The 18,902-nt window shown below is 36.2% G+C and overlaps 1 protein-coding gene across 1 annotated transcript in view; it reads left to right on the top strand.

Moving 5' to 3' along the window:
- Window positions 1-10,456, top strand: part of FAF1 (Fas associated factor 1) — a 177,499-nt gene extending 167,043 nt beyond the window's left edge. The window contains exon 19 of the mRNA XM_064516191.1: window positions 8,227-10,456. Within this exon, the coding sequence (XP_064372261.1) occupies window positions 8,227-8,310 (84 nt within the window). The 3' untranslated portion in view covers window positions 8,311-10,456. The remainder of the gene's footprint in view (window positions 1-8,226) is intronic.
- The last annotated feature ends 8,446 nt before the right edge of the window (window positions 10,457-18,902 follow it).

Genomic DNA, 18,902 nt, shown 5'->3' with positions numbered 1-18,902 from the left:
AATAAAGAATATCTGTCCAATGACAAAGTAGGATTTCAGCAGAATACCATATTTTTCTGATATTTTCAGAAACTTTGAGAATGTTTTTCTAAGTAAGAGAAAATTTGACATGTGATCCATGTAATCTTTACAGTAATTTTAATTACTCATTCTTTTATTTCCCACTGCATAAAATAGTATTGATCTTTTTAAATCCAGATAATTTAGAATTATTGAAGGCAACGTATCTGATGGTGGCATATGTTTATCATCTGTGGTCTAGTTTATGGAAGGCCACAGCCATCTACAAAGGTAGAAGTCCCTTCTCTTGTCAGTTGAAACTGTCATTAAGGCAATACTACCTGCCCTTGTTTTTCCTCTCTTTTCAGGTTATGTTATTTTATTTATTCAAGCAGTTGTGTTTATTTAAGACACTGAGAATTTGTCTAAGCAAACTGGGCGTACCAGACTAACATATTCCCATGCCTCTTTTAAGAGCATGGTTTCTGCTTGTTCTTCCTGTTGGCTTGTAACTGTAGAACAATTGGACTGATTAATCTTGAATCCAAGAGGACTGGACCACGGATAGTGGCAACCAGAACCCTGAAGCATTTGCAACCCTTACGTGTTATTCCTTTTAACGATTTTGTTGCTCACGGAGAATAGTATCACACTCTTTCAATAGGAACCCGTAAAGGTAGTCTGTGATATTCCTGCCCCACTGAAGTCAACGGCAGAACTTTTAGGATGTTTTGAGAATTATCGGAGGGCAGATTTTGCTTCTTGACATGTAATGTCCATTTTTGTGGGAATATAATTTCCATAGATGTAGTCAAAAATTCTGTAGTAAATATTACAGAAAGATTTTTCATATTTTCTTCCAAGCAAATAAGACTTACCAGACTCTTCAGGCCTGGTGTCTTGGCATAAGTAACTACGATGCCTGAAGAGAGAGATGAAAACCCTTCAAGTCACTGAAGGGAGATGGAAGGAATTTTTTCCCCACCTCACAGAAGTAAGCCTAGTTTTACAAGTAATAGAATTTCATTCTACAGCCCCCTATAGTGTTCTGATCAAGTGTTACGACAACTCCATTTGAATCCAAAGAAAGTTTAAACCATTTCAGGAGACAGATGAGCTATTTCACTTCAGATTCACTGCAGTAAGCATCTACCAGAACGCCAAATACTCGGTGCACTGCGTGATATCTCAGCTGAGTCATCTTCGTTAGTTAACCCAAGTGACTAATGCCAGCCACATGATAAATGTATTCCACCCAAGTACATCTCTGTGACCAAAAAAAATGTCCTTTTTACTCATCAGTGCTCCATTTTATAAAACATTTATTTCAGGGGTGGCACATTACTTGTCACAGGAATATGCTTCAGTTAGCTGCAGATCTTTGCTGCCAGATATGGTATTATCCAATCTAAACTGGCCACAGGATATTTCATACTTTTTTTCCCCAGAATTCATGCTTAATGTCTATTTTGTGCATTTTTACCCTTGTAAGAAGAAAACATAATGATAAAATACCAACAAAAAGCCTTTGTAATAATATGATACCAAGAATGCTGCATCTGGTAACCAGAAAATGTAATGATCTCCCGCTGTTTTGGTAATTGCCTAAGTAAGTCCATCAGACTAAATGACTAAAGCCGTCTTAGGCATGCTTTTTATTCTATTTACCTGTCTAGCAGTCACAATGTTATACTGTAGATATCACTGTGGTATCTGAACATCGTAATCCTTTGAACTTGTGACAAAAGTCTTTTTGGATTGTTTTTCAATGCGGTTATAATGAAGTGCACATAAATCCAAGCACAGATCATTCTCCTGCGAGTGACTGTGTTCACATCCATTCCTCTTTGGGACAGACATATGCATGCAAACCAGTTCTTGCCGTACCTTTGAGGCACTGTATATATCGATATGTTCTCAAATTTCCAGAAGATGTGGCTGTGTTGCTTCCTTCCAGCTCCTCCTCAATATCCATGGTAAAAGCTATAGTATTTCTAGGGCCACGAGCTTTCTTCTTGTGAGCTAGCACATTTTTGAATAATTAAATAAAAGAATAATTGTTAATTCAGAAATACTTTTGTATAAGCTTATTGGCAGTAATGCCCAGAAGTAATGGACCTTTTTGCTCCTCAACAAACAAGATGTCTGATCTCAGGGGCTAAAAAGAAGCACACTCACAAGTGCACTTTCTAAAAACAACAACCAAAGTGGAGTTGCTGTAGACAGCATTTCCTAACATCTTTTATTGGAAAGTAGAGGAGTTATATTTATATATTTTCTAGACTATTGAGCATCAACTCTGGGAAAAAATCATGGGATTTGTGTAAAAATGTGAATTTTTTTTAAAGATAGCTAACATCTGGGATTTTATTTGTTTCTGGTACAAAAATAATTAGTGTTTGTCATCTTTGTTAGCCTTTTTTCCACAAACATAAGGGTTTTTCCCAATTAGAAATTGAATTTTTTATGTAGAATCACAAATTCATAATGTTGGATTTAAAAAAAATTTCCAGGCCTCACTATAGAAATAGATACACTGGGTTTGGGCTTCTCCTTAAATATATTTATATAATGACTGCCGTGTCATTATGCTTAATATTTTACAAAACAGAGATTATAGTTGCTGTCTTTTCTTAATTTACTGCCTAAAAAGACAAGATATAATACAAGTCACGTTTATATGCCTTGGCTGATTAGAGTCTATGCTGCACATTCTTAGCTGATATAAATTATAGCAAATCACTGAGATCTTACACTTCATGAAGGCTGGTGCTGATGTCTCAGATAACTCTCTGACTTTTGTAGGAAAGACTAGAGAACATGCTCGGAGTAAAGGATACCACAGTTTTCTGTTGTGTCAATACCTATTACTTTGCTTATTAAATATATTTTTGAATGAAATGTGCTGCATCTCAAAGACTGCTTTGAGAAAATACCTTGAATTCAAAGAAATAAATAAGATCAAGAGTTTGACATGCTTGGCTTAAAGCTCTGTATTGAGAATGAGACCAGAAGTCTTTTACTATGACATATTTTTTCCGTATTTGTGATGGCTTTCTTCAATTCAGATGTAAATTATCTCCGAGTTTATTCAACTAAACCAGATCTAATTGCAAATATTTCTATAAAGTAAACCTACTTTTGTTTGTTACTACAGTTGAACATATTATCCATATGACTCACAGAGACTGCAATACGTAGAAGGGATTCGCTGCATTTGTGTGTCATTCTGAAAAAAACAGTTTTTTAAACAGATCTGGTCCTTTACCAGGTGTGCCTTTAAGTAATTCCCACTGCACTTATACTTCAGGGGGATTAGGAAAGAGAGTAAAAGAACCTTTTGTCCACTAGATTCATTAAATGTATTCATGCGTGTGTAAGCGGCATAGAGGCTGTGCGACTCGAGAACCAGATCCTTGTCCTAGGGTGTAGAGAAAGGTGAAGGGTGTGATATTTACTGCTTGTATAAGTGTCATAATAATTGTGTATTTGATTCTTTATTTTTAAATGACCTTCCTGGGCATTAAGCCATTTTTTTGTCTTTATCTTTCCCCCGCGGAGGGAGGGGAAGGAGCCACACCTTTGAAATGGTAAAAGTACAGCTGTTCAGCATGCGAGTGTGTAATAGCACAGACAGGTCATCGAATGGGAGGATACAAATAATATAAAAATTATTTTAGAAGGAAAAAGAGTTTGCTACAAAATGAAATTGGAATGTCGTTTCAGCTGGTATTAATTTTCATCTTAATTGGTCATTAAGAGTTTACCCCAATTATTCAGAATGAAGTGTAAGTAGCTACTTTGTTCTTACACGAGAAACGTAGACGTTAACACCGCTATCCTTTGTTTTTGCTCAGCCTTAAGTAATTAAAGCAACAAAGTGCTACAAAAGTACTTTAAACCTACTGGCTAGTGATAAGTGGAATTAATTACCATAGAATTAATTTAAACGGTACCTGTTGAAATAATACACTTCCTATGCACCAAACCAGCATAGGTAATATAATGAAGCTCTTTAAATGACCACCAGAGAAAAGCCTTCGCTCCCGTGCACCAAAGCTTGAGGTAAAGCTGTCTCCGTAGCTGGAAAATAAATTCTGTTTTACCAACTGAAATGTATTTCAATGAAACTGAAACATTTCACAGCCCAGTGGCAGGATCTTACACTGATGGGAATAAGGAAAATGAGGCTACCAGTTAGCTCCCTCTCTGGTTGTGTTGCTAGAAAGAGTCTTCCCTGGAGAGAGAAGACTGTTAATGTTTGCATTGAAAGTTATTTGTCCAAACACCAGAACTCCCAAGACATTGTCAGCTTTGGGTTTGGGAGAATCCTAAATGCGCTTGCAAGTCAGTCTGCAGAATTCAGTGAGTGAAATATTAGCAGTATTATTGTCATTTAAGATATATTCTCTTTGCATCTGAATACTGTGTCCTTCTGCCTGTCACCTCCTTCACTATGTATATTTGGAATAGCTTACAGATCCTGTTTTTAAGGAGTTTTCTTTTACATTTCATTATATATTATTATCATTATTTCATTAATAGAAAGCATTTACCTTAGCAAAATCACAAAATGTATTTTAGAAATACATTCACTTGATCTTCTGCCATCGCCATGTGACATGTGAGTGGACTCTTACAATGTGTGTGGATGGCTGGTAGAAAGCCAGTTACTGTAAAGTTGAAAACAGAGAGAGGCATCAGGCTTTAAGCATTTGTTTAGGCCTTTAACAAATGCTGAATGCTTTATTTGGCGAATCTTCCAACCATAACTAAGCAAGCATGGGTTTAACGACATGGGTACCTAAATGGTCTCACAGAGTTCAACAGGATCAAATCAGGTATAAATACATGCATAAATGATTTTCTGCATAATTGCCAATAATATACAAGAAATCTTCAAATAATAAAAGTACGCTTTATTGAGGATAATTTAGTTTATGAAATGTGCAGGGCTCTTTTAGAAAAGAGCACCATGCAATCACATTAGAGAAAGGCACTGTCAGCACTGAAGTGGTCTTCAAAATTTATCCTAATGTTCATGAAACAAGACACAAAAATTTAAAATATAAAGATATTTTAATTCTGTGCAACTGCATTGTGAAATAATCTACCTAAATTTATTCAAGTAAATAAAAATCATGCAAATGGTACATTAAACACATCTTCGTTGGTTACAGCTCTGACGGGATCCTTTGCTCTCCTTTATATATAATTCTTTGGTTTCTAATTCTGTTTAAAAATACTGCAAGTTACAAAGCACCTTAGGTCTTATATTTCATACATTTACAAGAGAAACCATTTCTTTAGTAGGAGGTGTGTTCGCTAATAAGGCTTCTATTCTTCGTAGTAAACAACATATTTACAAACCACAAATAACAAAGTAGAAGCTGCAGAAGGGTTATGGTGTGATAATTAAGTACAATGGCGACCCATATGAACAGAAAATGCCAAGGAGCTAAAACAAAGCAACAACAGCTTTGTTTGTTGACAGATGCAGGAGCCATATTGTTAGTTAATTGGGTAATGGTGTAAACATTTGCAAACTCTGCTGTCCCTCGGTGAATTGAGCAGCACGCTGAAATTATGGCAAAAAGCTGCACAGTCCTTTTGCTGCAGGTACTCAACAATGCTTTTAACTCACCTCCTAAGTAGAAAGACATTGAGAAAAGGACATCGTTCATTGTTATTATTTAAGGTACTTGGAGTCTGCAAACCTTAGAATTTAGACTAGGATATGTATCATGAATTACACTCAAGTGAATAATAGGTTTCCATATGGTTACAGTCTGGAAGATAGGGTACATTCCCTAGCCTTGCTTTTCCAGTCTTTTTTTGTCAAATGCAGAAAAGACTTCTCTTTCGTACGTTTTCTTGCAAAAAGAGGTTGCAGGATTTGAAATTAGAGGGGTCTAATTAGCTACTGGCTTTAACTGAACAGAGAAGGAAAATTACATCCCTCAGGTGCACAATAACTCTGTGCTGTGAATTGCAGAGATGCCTATTTACCTCCCTTTCTGTGCCGAAGTGCAGTGGACTGTAGCAGAATACTAAAACATTAAAAAATGCAACAAGATACTTAATTAGCATACTTCTGTAATCACAAACTTAAATGCACTACTTTGGCTGTTTTTTACATAACAGGTTTGCTTTCTAAGATAATAACCTTTCAATAATTTAAGCAGCATCTGTGCAGGAATGCATAATTGGAGTGTAGATAATAGGAATCTAAAATTGAGTCTGGTGTTTTTACAAATTATTTTTCTCTTCAGCCATTTAGCAATAAGTCACCGTGGTATACGAAGCACAAGAAAATATATCCCTACTTCAGGAATCAAAATGACATATCTGTGATTTGTTAAAAAAAAAATCTGTTGCATTCAAAGAGGTGAATTTTATTGATTTCAATGGACTTAGGAAGTGATAAGCTCTTCATATTTGTTTAAATAATGAATTACCTGTAATTATCCAATAAAACAATGGAAATACAATTAATTATGGTTAGCTAAATTTTTTTTTAAGTTTGCATGATTTAGTTGGGAAGAGAAAGGGGAGCAGTGCTGTTTTTGTTATTTAAAACTGGTAAGAGGATTGGTAAATTATGCTTTAAGGAAAAAAATACTTGGCATTTGTTGTATAAATTCATAGTATGTGGTGTACCTCACATTATGCATTATTTTTTTCAAAAATTATTTTTAAAAAGCAGTGGCATGATGCCATCATGGGTAAAGCAAATTTAACTGTAATAAATGTTTATCATATGGATTTGCATTTATATCTATAGCATAAGACCAATAATGTATTATTCACAAGCAAACTTCTGATAACTGATGTGTTCATGTAGCAAAAGAAATTAAATCAAAATTACCAAGCAAAATAAAAATGGGAGTGAAATATTTCAGAAAGTGGTAAGATGAAAACAAATTATTTTCAGATATGTGTATGTATATGAAGCTTTGCAGTAGCTGAAGGACAGTAAGACTCATCTTCATTATTTTGTCTATATAAATAATTATTTTAGGTAATATTTACTGGTAAATTTTATTTTGATAGTAGATACTTATCCTATAGGCATCCGTCTAGCTTCTAAACGGAATCAACTCAAAAGTTCCTTGCTGGCTATAAACTGGGGATTGCTCATATGCCTTGAGTGAAAGGCAGTAACAGTTGAGGATGATGAGCAGCTTGCAGGGTTTGGTGCTAAGACCCAAATGCTGAAGAACTGGGGCAATACTGGTGCTGATAGTGCATGTAGCAGTATTTTCCAAATTGCATTGCGTTTAACTCTAACGGGAATCCTGCCGTGTGCCCACCTGCACAGGCGACTGCCTAAACACCTTTACAGATCTGATGAGAAGTTAGGATTCCAGTAAATATTCATATTGTACAAAATTACACATGTATGTGTATATACAGAGAGAGATTGTATATACATGCATAATACATATAATATGTATATATACATAATACATGCACTTCAGTAGTTAAGATGCAATTCCACAACATGAGCTGATTTAGCACCCCACTCCCAAAGAAAGAGGGAGGGCCCCACTCACTTCTTACTGCTTCGTGCTCTTGCCACTTACCTTGCACAGGATTTCTCACTGGACATCTCTGTGTGCCAGTTCTACTCATTAATGTGACAGAAAAATAACCCAACACATAAAAGTATGCCGTTTTCTGCCATCCTAGGCTCATTTAGATGGCTGATAAGCCTCAAAGCGGGTGAAAGTTAGGGGCTATCCCATGGCTTGGAGCAAGGGAGGGAGTAAACGAAGGGAGAACTGATTTCCCCTTTCAGTGGGGAGAGCATGTTGGATTGACTATGCTACTTGCACTGTCAGTTTGATGGAAATTTTAGGATACTTCTGGGATTAGTCTGATTTTTCATCTTAGCTCATGTTCTAGTGCTAGTATTCTAGTTCTAGTATTCTTTTCCAAACAATCTTAACTTTGACAAAACAGATATATTCACACTTTAGTTTATGGGAGAAAAACAGTCCTTTTTGGAATTATTGTGATGAAATCTATTTAAAATACAATATGCAAAATACAGGGGAAAAAAATACAATATCTAGTTCTTCATCTGTGTGCTGAGAATTCATACTCCAAACTTCAGGTATCGCTGATGTGAGGTACTGAAAATATCTCTGCAGTGCAAACCTGTGTTCTGAAAGTACACAGTTCAAATAAAGTCTACATATCTTTTTGTTTTTCTGTTTACAGGTGACCCAGCTGGATCCAAATAAATCATTACTGGAGGTAAAACTGTATCCTCAAGAAACCCTTTTCCTAGAGGCAAAAGAATAGATCAACCGAGATTGTAGGACTAATCACCTTGGACAAACCAGAGGCACAGGACTGGGAGGAAGGCTTCTATCAACACCACCTTGTACTATCATCTAACTCAATTCAATGTCACAACTTTGCCTCTTGCAAGAATCCTGAAAAATTGAAAAAACATAGCTACGTAAAGTTTCACATACATGAGTATATGTTTCCAACCTCGTTTAAATGAGCAGAGGATAAAATTCTGCTATGAACACTGAACATTATGACTCTGTTGCTCACTTATCATCCAGCTTTTGTTATAATTAATGCACTGTTAAAATGTGAGTGATTGTTAAGTAGAATTTTTACTCCTCAAATGCCCCTTTTTTCACCAAGAAATCTTGGACATTTCTGCCTGTACTTTTGACACTAGGATGCTGTATATTTGATATCTCGCTGAGCCAGTGCTCTCATATATATGCATTTTATTTCTGTGCTTGAATTTCTACTTGGTCACCTAATTTAAAAAGGCAGAAAAAATTAACAGGACATTCTCAGCCATGGAAATTTAACAGTATTATAGTAGAAAGCATATAATTTTTGTTAGTACTTTCTGACTTCTTTGATAAGATGTAAGGTTTTGTTTGAAGAATATAGTTTGACATATATGCGAGATATTTATTTACTGGTTCTGCTTTGGGTCTCAGTTCTGATTCAGTTTAGGAAGTATTTTCCATTACATTGCAGTGTGTGAAACTGCTTATTGCATGATGTGAATATTTAAATAACATTACAAATGGCCAGTACCAGAAACCTGGTATCTTGCCAATACTTCAGGAATCAGCTGATATTGAATATCGGCTGTTAAAAACCTTTCAAATACCAGATACAAAAGTTCTTTATTTCTCATTGTGGAAGCAATGGCTGTTCCCATTTTAGCATTCTTCCTTCATTCTGGCACTTGTTTGTATCCTATTACTCTGCTGTTTTAAAGCACCTTGTTTGTTTCATCAAACAAAGAGTATCTTAAGAGATGGTGTAATAAGAAATCTGCCTTATTATTGCACACTTTGGACATTTTTACAATACATTACTGATCCCGTCTCAAATTAAAGAAATCCTAGTTCTGTTGTCTGAAATGTATGCACCAACTACATGCTATCTGATGTGGAAAAATCTGGTCCTTTAAACAGCTCCATGACAGAACGAGCATACTGAATCCAAGACCATAAAGTACACTTGATGCCAAACCTGCATCAAAGCAAGTTTTGGTTTTTGTTTTTTTAATCTCTAGGCTTACAGTATAGTGCACAGTAGCACTACAGAATCGTCATCTGCTAATCAAACTTTTTTTGGTAAAGCCTGGCACATTGTTTTCCACATATGTTTATATGTAATTCACAGTGTTTATCGTAGCAAAATTAATTCTGATTCGAAAATTTTATACTAAGCAAAAACCAATTGCACACATCTTTTAGTCTTTTTTTTCCCCCTCAGAAGGACACCGATATAAAATTAAATGTATGCCTATAATTAGGGTGTTAGTGAAGCTGATATATTGTTAACTTTACCAAAAATGCAAATTTCTGAGCGGGGAAAGCCTTATTCTACCTTTTGTAATTCTGTAATTAGTGAATGCTACATCAAACACTTTTAGAAGTGACGTATCTATGACAAACAAAAGGTTTTGAAGTGTAAGCAAATCCTAATCATTTGCAGTTCACAAATAAAAGAATTAATAGCCAATAGGAAGATAAATGTACATGTAATGGAAAGCTGAATGCAGACACTTCATTCTCAACTTTTGTATTCTTATGGAAAAAATCCACTGTTTATTAAATCAGAAATTAACATAGGTTGCAAATTGGGGTGACACTGGTTCTACAAGCAATCACAGTAACACATACACCAGGATTTGAGTGATGAGTATCTTTTTTTTTTCTTTCCAGATTAGCTCTTCCTTTTAAGCTGGCTATTGAGGAAATGAGTTGCTGAAATATTGCTACACATGGCAAAGCGACCTTTCAGCTAACTTTTTTATATTTAATCTATTTTGTTTAACTTTTGTTTGATCTCATCAGGCTGTTTTCTCTCACTTAACTTTATTTCTGTATTTTGACTATATATTCTTTACTTTGATACTAGTTTCATAAAGTTATTAAATGTGGCTTGAATATTTGTTGAACCTGTTGAAGTCAGTGCTCCCAGGGTTTGTTTGGCCTTTTCCCCCTAATGTCTGTTTTTATTTTTTTCCCCCATTTTGTTCATATTGCAAAATACACTGTCAATATCAAAATGTTCTGGTGATAATTAACTGGAAGTGTTCAAAGTGGTGGTACTACTGCCCTCTGATATGAAGATACCAAGATCAGTATATAATGATCTTTCTGCCACAACATAAGTAAGTGTATCACTCTATTTAAATAAAAATATTCATGACTCTGGTCCTTAAATACTTGATTTCAAGGGCCTGATTTCAAGAAACAACCATCTAGAGTCACCTTTCCAAGTTAGGCCCCCAGTGCAAACCAGTGTCTGTGTAGGAATATTAATATTCTAGGCCATCATTTTCTGCTATCCTAAACCAACCACAGTATTCACCTCATATGCTCTGCTGATATGGCTAATCCTCTAGTCATTATACAGACTAATTTTGTTATTCAGTATTACCGTAAAACTGTAACAATGTTACTACAGAGCATATCCCTGATTCTACGTTTTTATCTTCAGGTTCCTCATATTAATGGCTTATCATTAATGTGATTAATGCATTAGTATTAAATCTTAAGGAATTACTGTTGATGAACGGAATCCTGTATGATGTGTTGGCTTTCATTATTGGCCTTCAGAACATGATGGTGAAGGTGGGGCTGTAGCTTTCAAAGAAAGTTCCTGCCTGTGGACATTGGAGTTCTAAATCAATATTAGAGAATGTGCAAAACGCAAGTGTTTCCTCTGTATTCTCTGCATAGGTGCTCTTAAATTTAGTGAGAGTGCTTAGGGTGTTTTTAATGAAGCTATGTTGGGGGTTTTGTTTATTCTTTCTAATGTAGCAGAGGATGACTTTGGCTTTCATAAATTGTACCTACTCGGTAACATTAGAAACTTAAAATAAATTTTCAATTGCAGTAATATTTCTATTAAAAGGTGATATGATTTCACTCTTCCATATGTGGAGAAAAACAAAATCACAAAACAAAAACATGACCCAGATCCATGGAATGACTGAAGAACTTTAATAATCTGAGCCTCATGCTAAGACCCCCTAAATAATGCATAGGAAGATTTAAGTGCCTTAGAATGGGATCCACATCAATAAAAAAAACCCCAATAATTAAAAAATCAAAATAACCCCCCACGGAATACATGTGAAGAGTATTAATAGGCAGAACCAGAAGCTCCTTAGACTGGTCAATAGGAAATGCTAAAGATGGCGATGTCTCATTTATGCCGTTCCTCACTGGAGCCAAAGCTTCCTCCTCTGTGCTAGCACAGGACGCCTTCCTCCGCTCAAGATTCCCAGCACTGAGCTCTGACATCAAGGTAAGCATCCAAATCCTTCCTTCCAAAGTTTTGACGAAGCACAGGATAATTCTTTGAAAACAAGGATGGTGGTTGTATCCTGGGTCTCTTGTTTACACAGAAGTTTTCCCATATTGTCAGTAATATGAGCCTGAGGAGAACCAAACCTGTACCTCAGACTTTTCAGATTACCTTAAGTTGCTATAGTATAGGCTGTATATAACGTGTACTCTCTGCTGTCAAAGCTGTTTGACTGCCAAAGTACTGATTTTTTTTTTAAGCTCATTCAGAGGGAACATACAAGCAAGAGTGTGATTCTTCAGGCTAGTGTTGGGGATCTCACCTGGGAAGAGCCATCCAGCCCTCTTCCAGGGACTGTTCATTGCAGTCATTGGTTTTTTGACACAAGTGTCGTAGGAGGAAAGACAGAATATTGCTTCTGCACCCTACTTAAATTTTCCTTCTGTACTTGTATAAAACAGAAGGCAACAGCGGTAGCCTTACGATATTTTTTACTGGCCAATTTTTGAAAGAAAGCAGAAATTACTGTGTGTTGTACACAGTGTGAACCATCATTCACTGCCTGAAAACATTTCCTCTCAGACAACAGAGGTAGAGGAATACCAAATTTAGCATTAACCTTGTCAGGATCCAGACAGTTCTATAATCAGCTTTATCTGGTACACATCTGCAATGCTGCCAGAAGGGCCACCTCCACCCCAAATTGCAGTGGGACTAGGCAAACTAATCTAGCTAAAAACTTGCCATTTTTTTCCTGGAGTAGTTTTCAGACCCAGCTGAGTGGCTGTGTGACCATCAGCGCTGACAAAAGGCAGGAGAAGGTGGAGCTCACAGCGAGGCGAGTACTGGAAGATGGGAGGGAGAGGAGGGCAGGACTGCCCCTTTGGGCAGCAGTGACAATTTCGGTAGGATGATATTGCTTGTGGAACTCCAGTTTTGGTTGTGGGCAAGGCATGTGGATACCCTTGCAGCATCAGGGTTTGGGTCGCTGTGCCCACACACAGAAGTACAACTTCAGGTCCCTGTGGAAATTTAATGTCAAAAACTGAAATAAAAGAATTGTAATGCTACATTGAATCAAAGGTCAGTCAAATATATATAACCTGTCTCTGAGAATGGCCAGTAGCTGATACATAGAAAATGTGTAACAAGGCATGTGTATTATTTCCATGGGCTCCTCTTTTAGTTTATTATTACAGTTTCCAAGATTTCCCTATTTAGACTCCCTGAGGAGTCCTCTTCAACAGCTACCCATAGTTCTATCCTCCATGAATTTATCACATCTCTTTCTGAAGCTAATTGTAATAATTTTGGCCTCACCTACATATCTTCCCATTAATTCCAAAATTCAAATAGGTACTACTTGTGTAAATTAAATAAGCTTTTTTTTTTGTTCAAAGCCACCAGTTGATTATTTTATCAGATGTCCTGATTTCTTATTATGAGAAATAGTGAATAGTTGCTTCCTGTTTACTTCCTCAGCACCATTCATGATTCTGAAGACCTCTGTCATCTCCTCTTAGTTGTCTCTCTTCTAGCTTTGAGGAGCCCTTCAATATTTGCTATCTTAACTAAATTTCTTTCAAATATTCAAACATCTTTGTTGCCTCTCCCTGTATCTTTTCTTATCTTCACTATGTCCAGTGAACAGACTTCACATACTTTTCCAGGAGAGACAGGTCTTATGAGGGGCTGACGCAGTTACCTCATGACTTTATTCTCAAATCCCTTTCCAGGAATTCCTTACTCTGTTTGCCTGTGGTTACTACTGAGCCTTCTCACAGAAATATCCATCAAGACCCCAATACCTCTTTCTTAGATGATAACAGCTGATTTAGGACCGATCCCCATTTGTAGCATCAATCTGTTTCCCGAGTAAGCAAGGCTTCCACAAGAACGTTGCATTATTACTGCACCTCATGATCTTTTTTGGACTGCCTTGCTAAGTTTTTACACTTAAAATTTGTATTCATAACTTGAATTTCAAGCAAATTTAACAAATGGCAAGAAAGGTCTTATTATCTAAGGTTTTCATCAGTTTTGTGAAAATAGGTGGTTCAAACTTCCAGAAATCAGAAGCCAGACTGAGTAGACTCTGTGAGTGTCCCCATGGAGGAAAAGGTGCACTATATGCTTAACTCTTACTAATTATTAGAGAATGCACCTGAGAGCGCTACACAAGTACCCTACCTGCAGGAAAAGTTTCAGTGGGATTTAGTGTCTTATTAGATACCAGAGAATTCACTTTTTAGTCCGGGCTTTTCTCTATGGATTCTTTTATTTGTAATAAAGACTGAAGTCACACTGCAGCCTTAATATAATTCAATTAAAATGTCACTCAACTGCTGGTAATAAACCATTCATTAGTTTGGATTCATTAGTTCTTGTGCTCACAGAACTACTAGTTAACACGATCATTATTTCGTACTTATTACCAATGAGTATCATTTACTATTTTTCCCACTCTATTGTGAGATTCTTCTACAGTTCATTGCTAGTCACGTTCGATTCAGTAATCTTGAATGATCTTGAATCATTCATTAATAATGTCCCCTCACTACTGATAGCTTTTTCCAGATAACTTACGAGTATATCGAATAATACAGGTTCTAACACATATCCTTGGGGACACTGCTGTTAATCCTTCTCACTGTGAAAACTGCTGCTTACTGCTTCCAGTTATCAATCCATGAGTATTATTCCCTTTTTTCCCCAAGAAAAGTTATTTCCACTGTAATAAATCTTACTGCAAATGCCTAGCTTGTTTTTCCTGCAGTGGCCCTACCTTTATTAAGTACTTGTTTTACACCCTGATAATAGTCCAATTATCTTTCCAGCAGGCTTCCTGGTTCTGGTATTTTTAATGTTCTTTGACAAAAAAGTTTGTGGGTTGTTTTGTTTTGGTGTCTTGTAATAGGTAACTTTCCATAGTCATGTTCTTTTCTATTTTCCTTATTTATCTTTCACTTTCATCCTTTAATGTGTTGGTTAATTTGACTTGATTTCTGGTGGGCCTTCTGGAGTCTTTTTAAAATAAGATACATATGTACTCTGAGCATCTAATACATTATCTTCAAATAGTTTTGACGATGATCTTTCTCTTTTAACTGAGACAATTTCGCTTTAGTATCTTGCTATTTATGCACTTTTCTTTTTAAGGATAAATGCTACTATGGAGAATTATTTTAAGTTCAGGTTACCGAGTCTGAGTGTGTCCTAGTCTACCATGAAATGTGTCTTCTACTGTGAATCAGGTACAGCAGTATGAAAAACTAAATTAAAGGTTGCTTCCCCTGCTACGGCTTCCCCAACTGGCAATGTTAAGCAGCAATCATTTATGGCATCTAAAAATGTATCCTCTTCTGCACTTCCCGGTAAGACATGTACTCAATCTACTCGGGTAACTAAAGTCTCCCATTGTCATGGGGTTTTTGGTCTGTTTTCACAGTCTCATTAATCTTCCTTATAATTTCTTAGTTGTGTTTGCAATCGTTTGCCTTAATTAATACACTCTTCCTATTTAGACACAAAATCTCACATATAGTGATTGTGGTACTTTTGTATCTTTTTTTACAGTTAACTAATTTATTTGCCTCTATGCTTTATATGTAGTCTCAGTCCCCACTAGCATTACTCTCATTGGTATGTATTTTGTACCTTATTACTACAGCATCCTAGTCATGATCATGCTTTTTTGAAGCCGAGATGCCTAATTTGTTGTCATTTGAAACCTACCACTTTTATTTCACACATTTTATGTTTTTTAAGTTATTCTAATGCGTACATAGAACCATTTTTCATTTTGTTTGGGTCTATGTGTCTATTTTATATGCCATGATTAATTAGGACTTTTGCTTGTGCAAGGAAAAGTAAGCATTTCCAAAATGTGGTGGCAACAAGAAGGGATTTTTTGGACCACAATTATAAATTGATATCTAAAGACTGATGTAATAAATTACTCTGTGGATCTCATTCCAAAAATCTAGGGTTTTTTTAGAATTTATGTGTAATCTAGGAATTGCAGAGAACCATTAGTTACTGAAAATACTTTCATGCTTTTATGATTTTGACTAAAGCAAATAGTAGGAAATTGCATGGCAGTTGCAGTATCCTACAATATGTAACAAAAAAGTGAACTCAGACTTCCACTGTTACAGTTCCTTGAAAAGTTTGTTCAACCTGTTTTAACTTTTAGCTTAGCAATGTTCCATAGTCAGATATAAAGTGGTTTTCTGCATATGCACTGAAAGCATTAAAGCACTCACAACTCAGAAGCCTTAGCAGACACAAAGCATTCCTTTCACTGTATGAGCAATTTCAAGGCAAATGTGCAGTTTACCCCTCTGATTATTATTTTTGGTAGCTACAGAATTCTTTCATTGTGCCCTGTATTTTTAGACGTTTTCATACACACTTGCTTTTGGACTGAATGCTTTTTAAATTTTTAATATTAGCTTCTTACCATTAAGCAATCCCTATGCATGAACAGTACTTATCAATGCAGAAATGCCATATTCAATAGAATATACTTCCTAACCACCTTACCCTTTCCGAATTCCTGATTTGGCTTTACAAGAACTCTCCTAGCTCAGTTAGCATTTATCCAGCTCCCACACTTCTAGTATCAAACCAATTCCTTTTATCTTGTGAAAATCTCTTAGCTTTTCAAAATGAATCAGGGTGGCGTTCCACGATCTGATGTCACTAGTTTCTACTGATACAAAAATACTACAAATAACAGAAATCATTCTTAACCAGAAGGAGTTATATTAACACAACCAGAGTCCACAGTCTAGTGACTCTTTCATGCCTGCTTTGGGATTCACTGAGGTCAGTCACTACAGGGTATGGCATAACCAAGTGCCCCACACTCAAGTAATGCTCTTTGTGCAGTATGTGCTAAGAGTCACTATGCTGCCTTTATACCATCCTGTAGTAACATAATTTCCCACAAGCAGACTGAATCCTTAGGAGACCAATTAAACTAATTTTACGGCACCTATGCACTGCTGGGTGTTCACAGCGGGATAAGAATGAAGCTCGTAAGTGAAGAGCAGGCAAAGAAAGTAGTATAAAAGAAACACCATGGAAATTACACTGTCAAAAAGTTGCCCTAAAGAATAAAATGTTGTTATGGAAATATCATTAACTTAGGTGTGATCTTTTTCATTTAAAATTTTCGCTTCTGATGGATTCCTTCTTTCTAGAAATGGTTACTCCCATCATTTTAAAAGTAATATAAAGATGAAGATTTTTCTAACTACCTGCTTATAAGAATTTTAAAGCAAGGAATTTACCTTCCAAGAGAACAGGGAATTTGATTGCTTAGAAAGTGTAATGTGTTCTTTTTTTTTTTCTTACTGTTTCATTTTTTACCTCCACTTCTTTCAAACAGAAAATGGACTTCCAGGTTATTTATACACAACTACGAGAAATGGCTAGTAACTATCAGTAAAGTAGGGAGGGTTCATGTGATTTTAAACACAGAATAGGCCTGACTGAAGGCTTTATACACTCTGTACAGTCTGTGTAATATTATACATCACTGCTTAAACACTGCAGAAAAATGTTATGTCCTCTCAACCAAAGAGGAGATAAATGATCTTATAAAGAAAACATTGTTACTAACAAGTAAAAAGAGGCCCTGTTCTTGCAAGATAGTATTAACCAGACATGGAATTACATGAGGAAATTACACTTAAACATAGACCCATGGTAACGTTAGTCTAAACATGAATGATAAATTCTTGACATGCTATATCAGGAAAAAAAATGTCTCTAGTGAGCCACTGGCCACAAAACCAAAAAAAGCAGTTTACTTTTGAATGGTTTAGAAGGTGTTAATAATGAACTGTCTTTTAATCCATGAGAAGGGGCTCGATAAGAGCCTGTCACATACTGCAAACTCTGCAGTATTTCCTGCAAGCTGAAGGCTACAGGTCTTCCTCCTCATTTGTTCTGAGAGGAGAGTGAAGACATTTATGTAAGTACCAAAGTTTTCAAGCATGCAATTGTACATTATGTAATTAAAACTGGGTTTACAACAGAAATGAATCACATCGGATCGAGTATAGCAAGTACTCATTGATAAGAGTTTAGGTGAAGAGATAATGTCGGTGTCCCTATTGCATTTTACAGTGTGACACTTTATCATAATCCCTGCAGTCTCTTAAGAACTCTGTGCTCCTGGTGTTATGTATTGGCAAACAAAAAGTAAAGTTTATAGATAGCACACCTGAAGAGCACTATGATCTGGATATTTTCTGATGACAACATTGCACTGAGGGAACCAATGTATGCTGACACAAAGCTGAAGGTGGCTGGCAGACTTACCAGAATTTGCAAAGCAGAAAGTTATTTTAACGGGTTTATCCAGCTGCAATGAGAAGGACCAGAGAATCCAGCAGAATCTAATCTGATCTTGAACTTATATGCAGTTGATGAAAGCACATACCTGGCTGGGACTGTCATAAGCATGGAAGTTCTACCAGCTTAATTTTTGCTTTTTCTGTCATAACTGATGGAGCAGAAGTTACATGGGTTGGATTTTAACTGGTTAGCAACTTCTCTCCCTTCAGGCTTAGTGGCACGTGGTCAGGGGACCATAATAAGGTGAAAGAGACCACCATTAATAAAATGTACATTTTAAAAATACACTTTTTAATTTCCTGAAGAAAAAGCTACAAGGAATGTGCTCAGACACCTGTGCTGGCTCACCCAACATTGTACTGGGATAGTTAATAGAATACTTATTAGCTTATAAAAGCATCACTTTTTTCAAGGTGAAACTGTTCCTCTAAAATTGAGCAGAGTAAATAAAAAGGGCAGGGTGATTTCACAATTACAGAAGGCGTTTCACGTTCTGGGTAAGTCATACCATAATTGAGAGCAGCATTTACCAAACTTGGCAGTTTTAAGTCCATGCGCTGATAAAAGATTCCAGGAAGTGCCAGGAGGATTTGCTGTTGCTTGGTTGAACAGAACAAAGATTGGAGGAGTCCCCCTCTTGATGGAGGATTTCTTGGCAACCAGTTTTGTCCTGTCTCAATTAATGGAAACCTCCAGATCTGTGAGAAATAAGCATGACA

Source organism: Dromaius novaehollandiae, chromosome 8 (assembly GCF_036370855.1).
Source record: "Dromaius novaehollandiae isolate bDroNov1 chromosome 8, bDroNov1.hap1, whole genome shotgun sequence".
NCBI classification, from domain to species: Eukaryota; Metazoa; Chordata; class Aves; order Casuariiformes; family Dromaiidae; genus Dromaius; species Dromaius novaehollandiae.
This window is presented reverse-complemented; position numbering and strand designations above follow the sequence as displayed.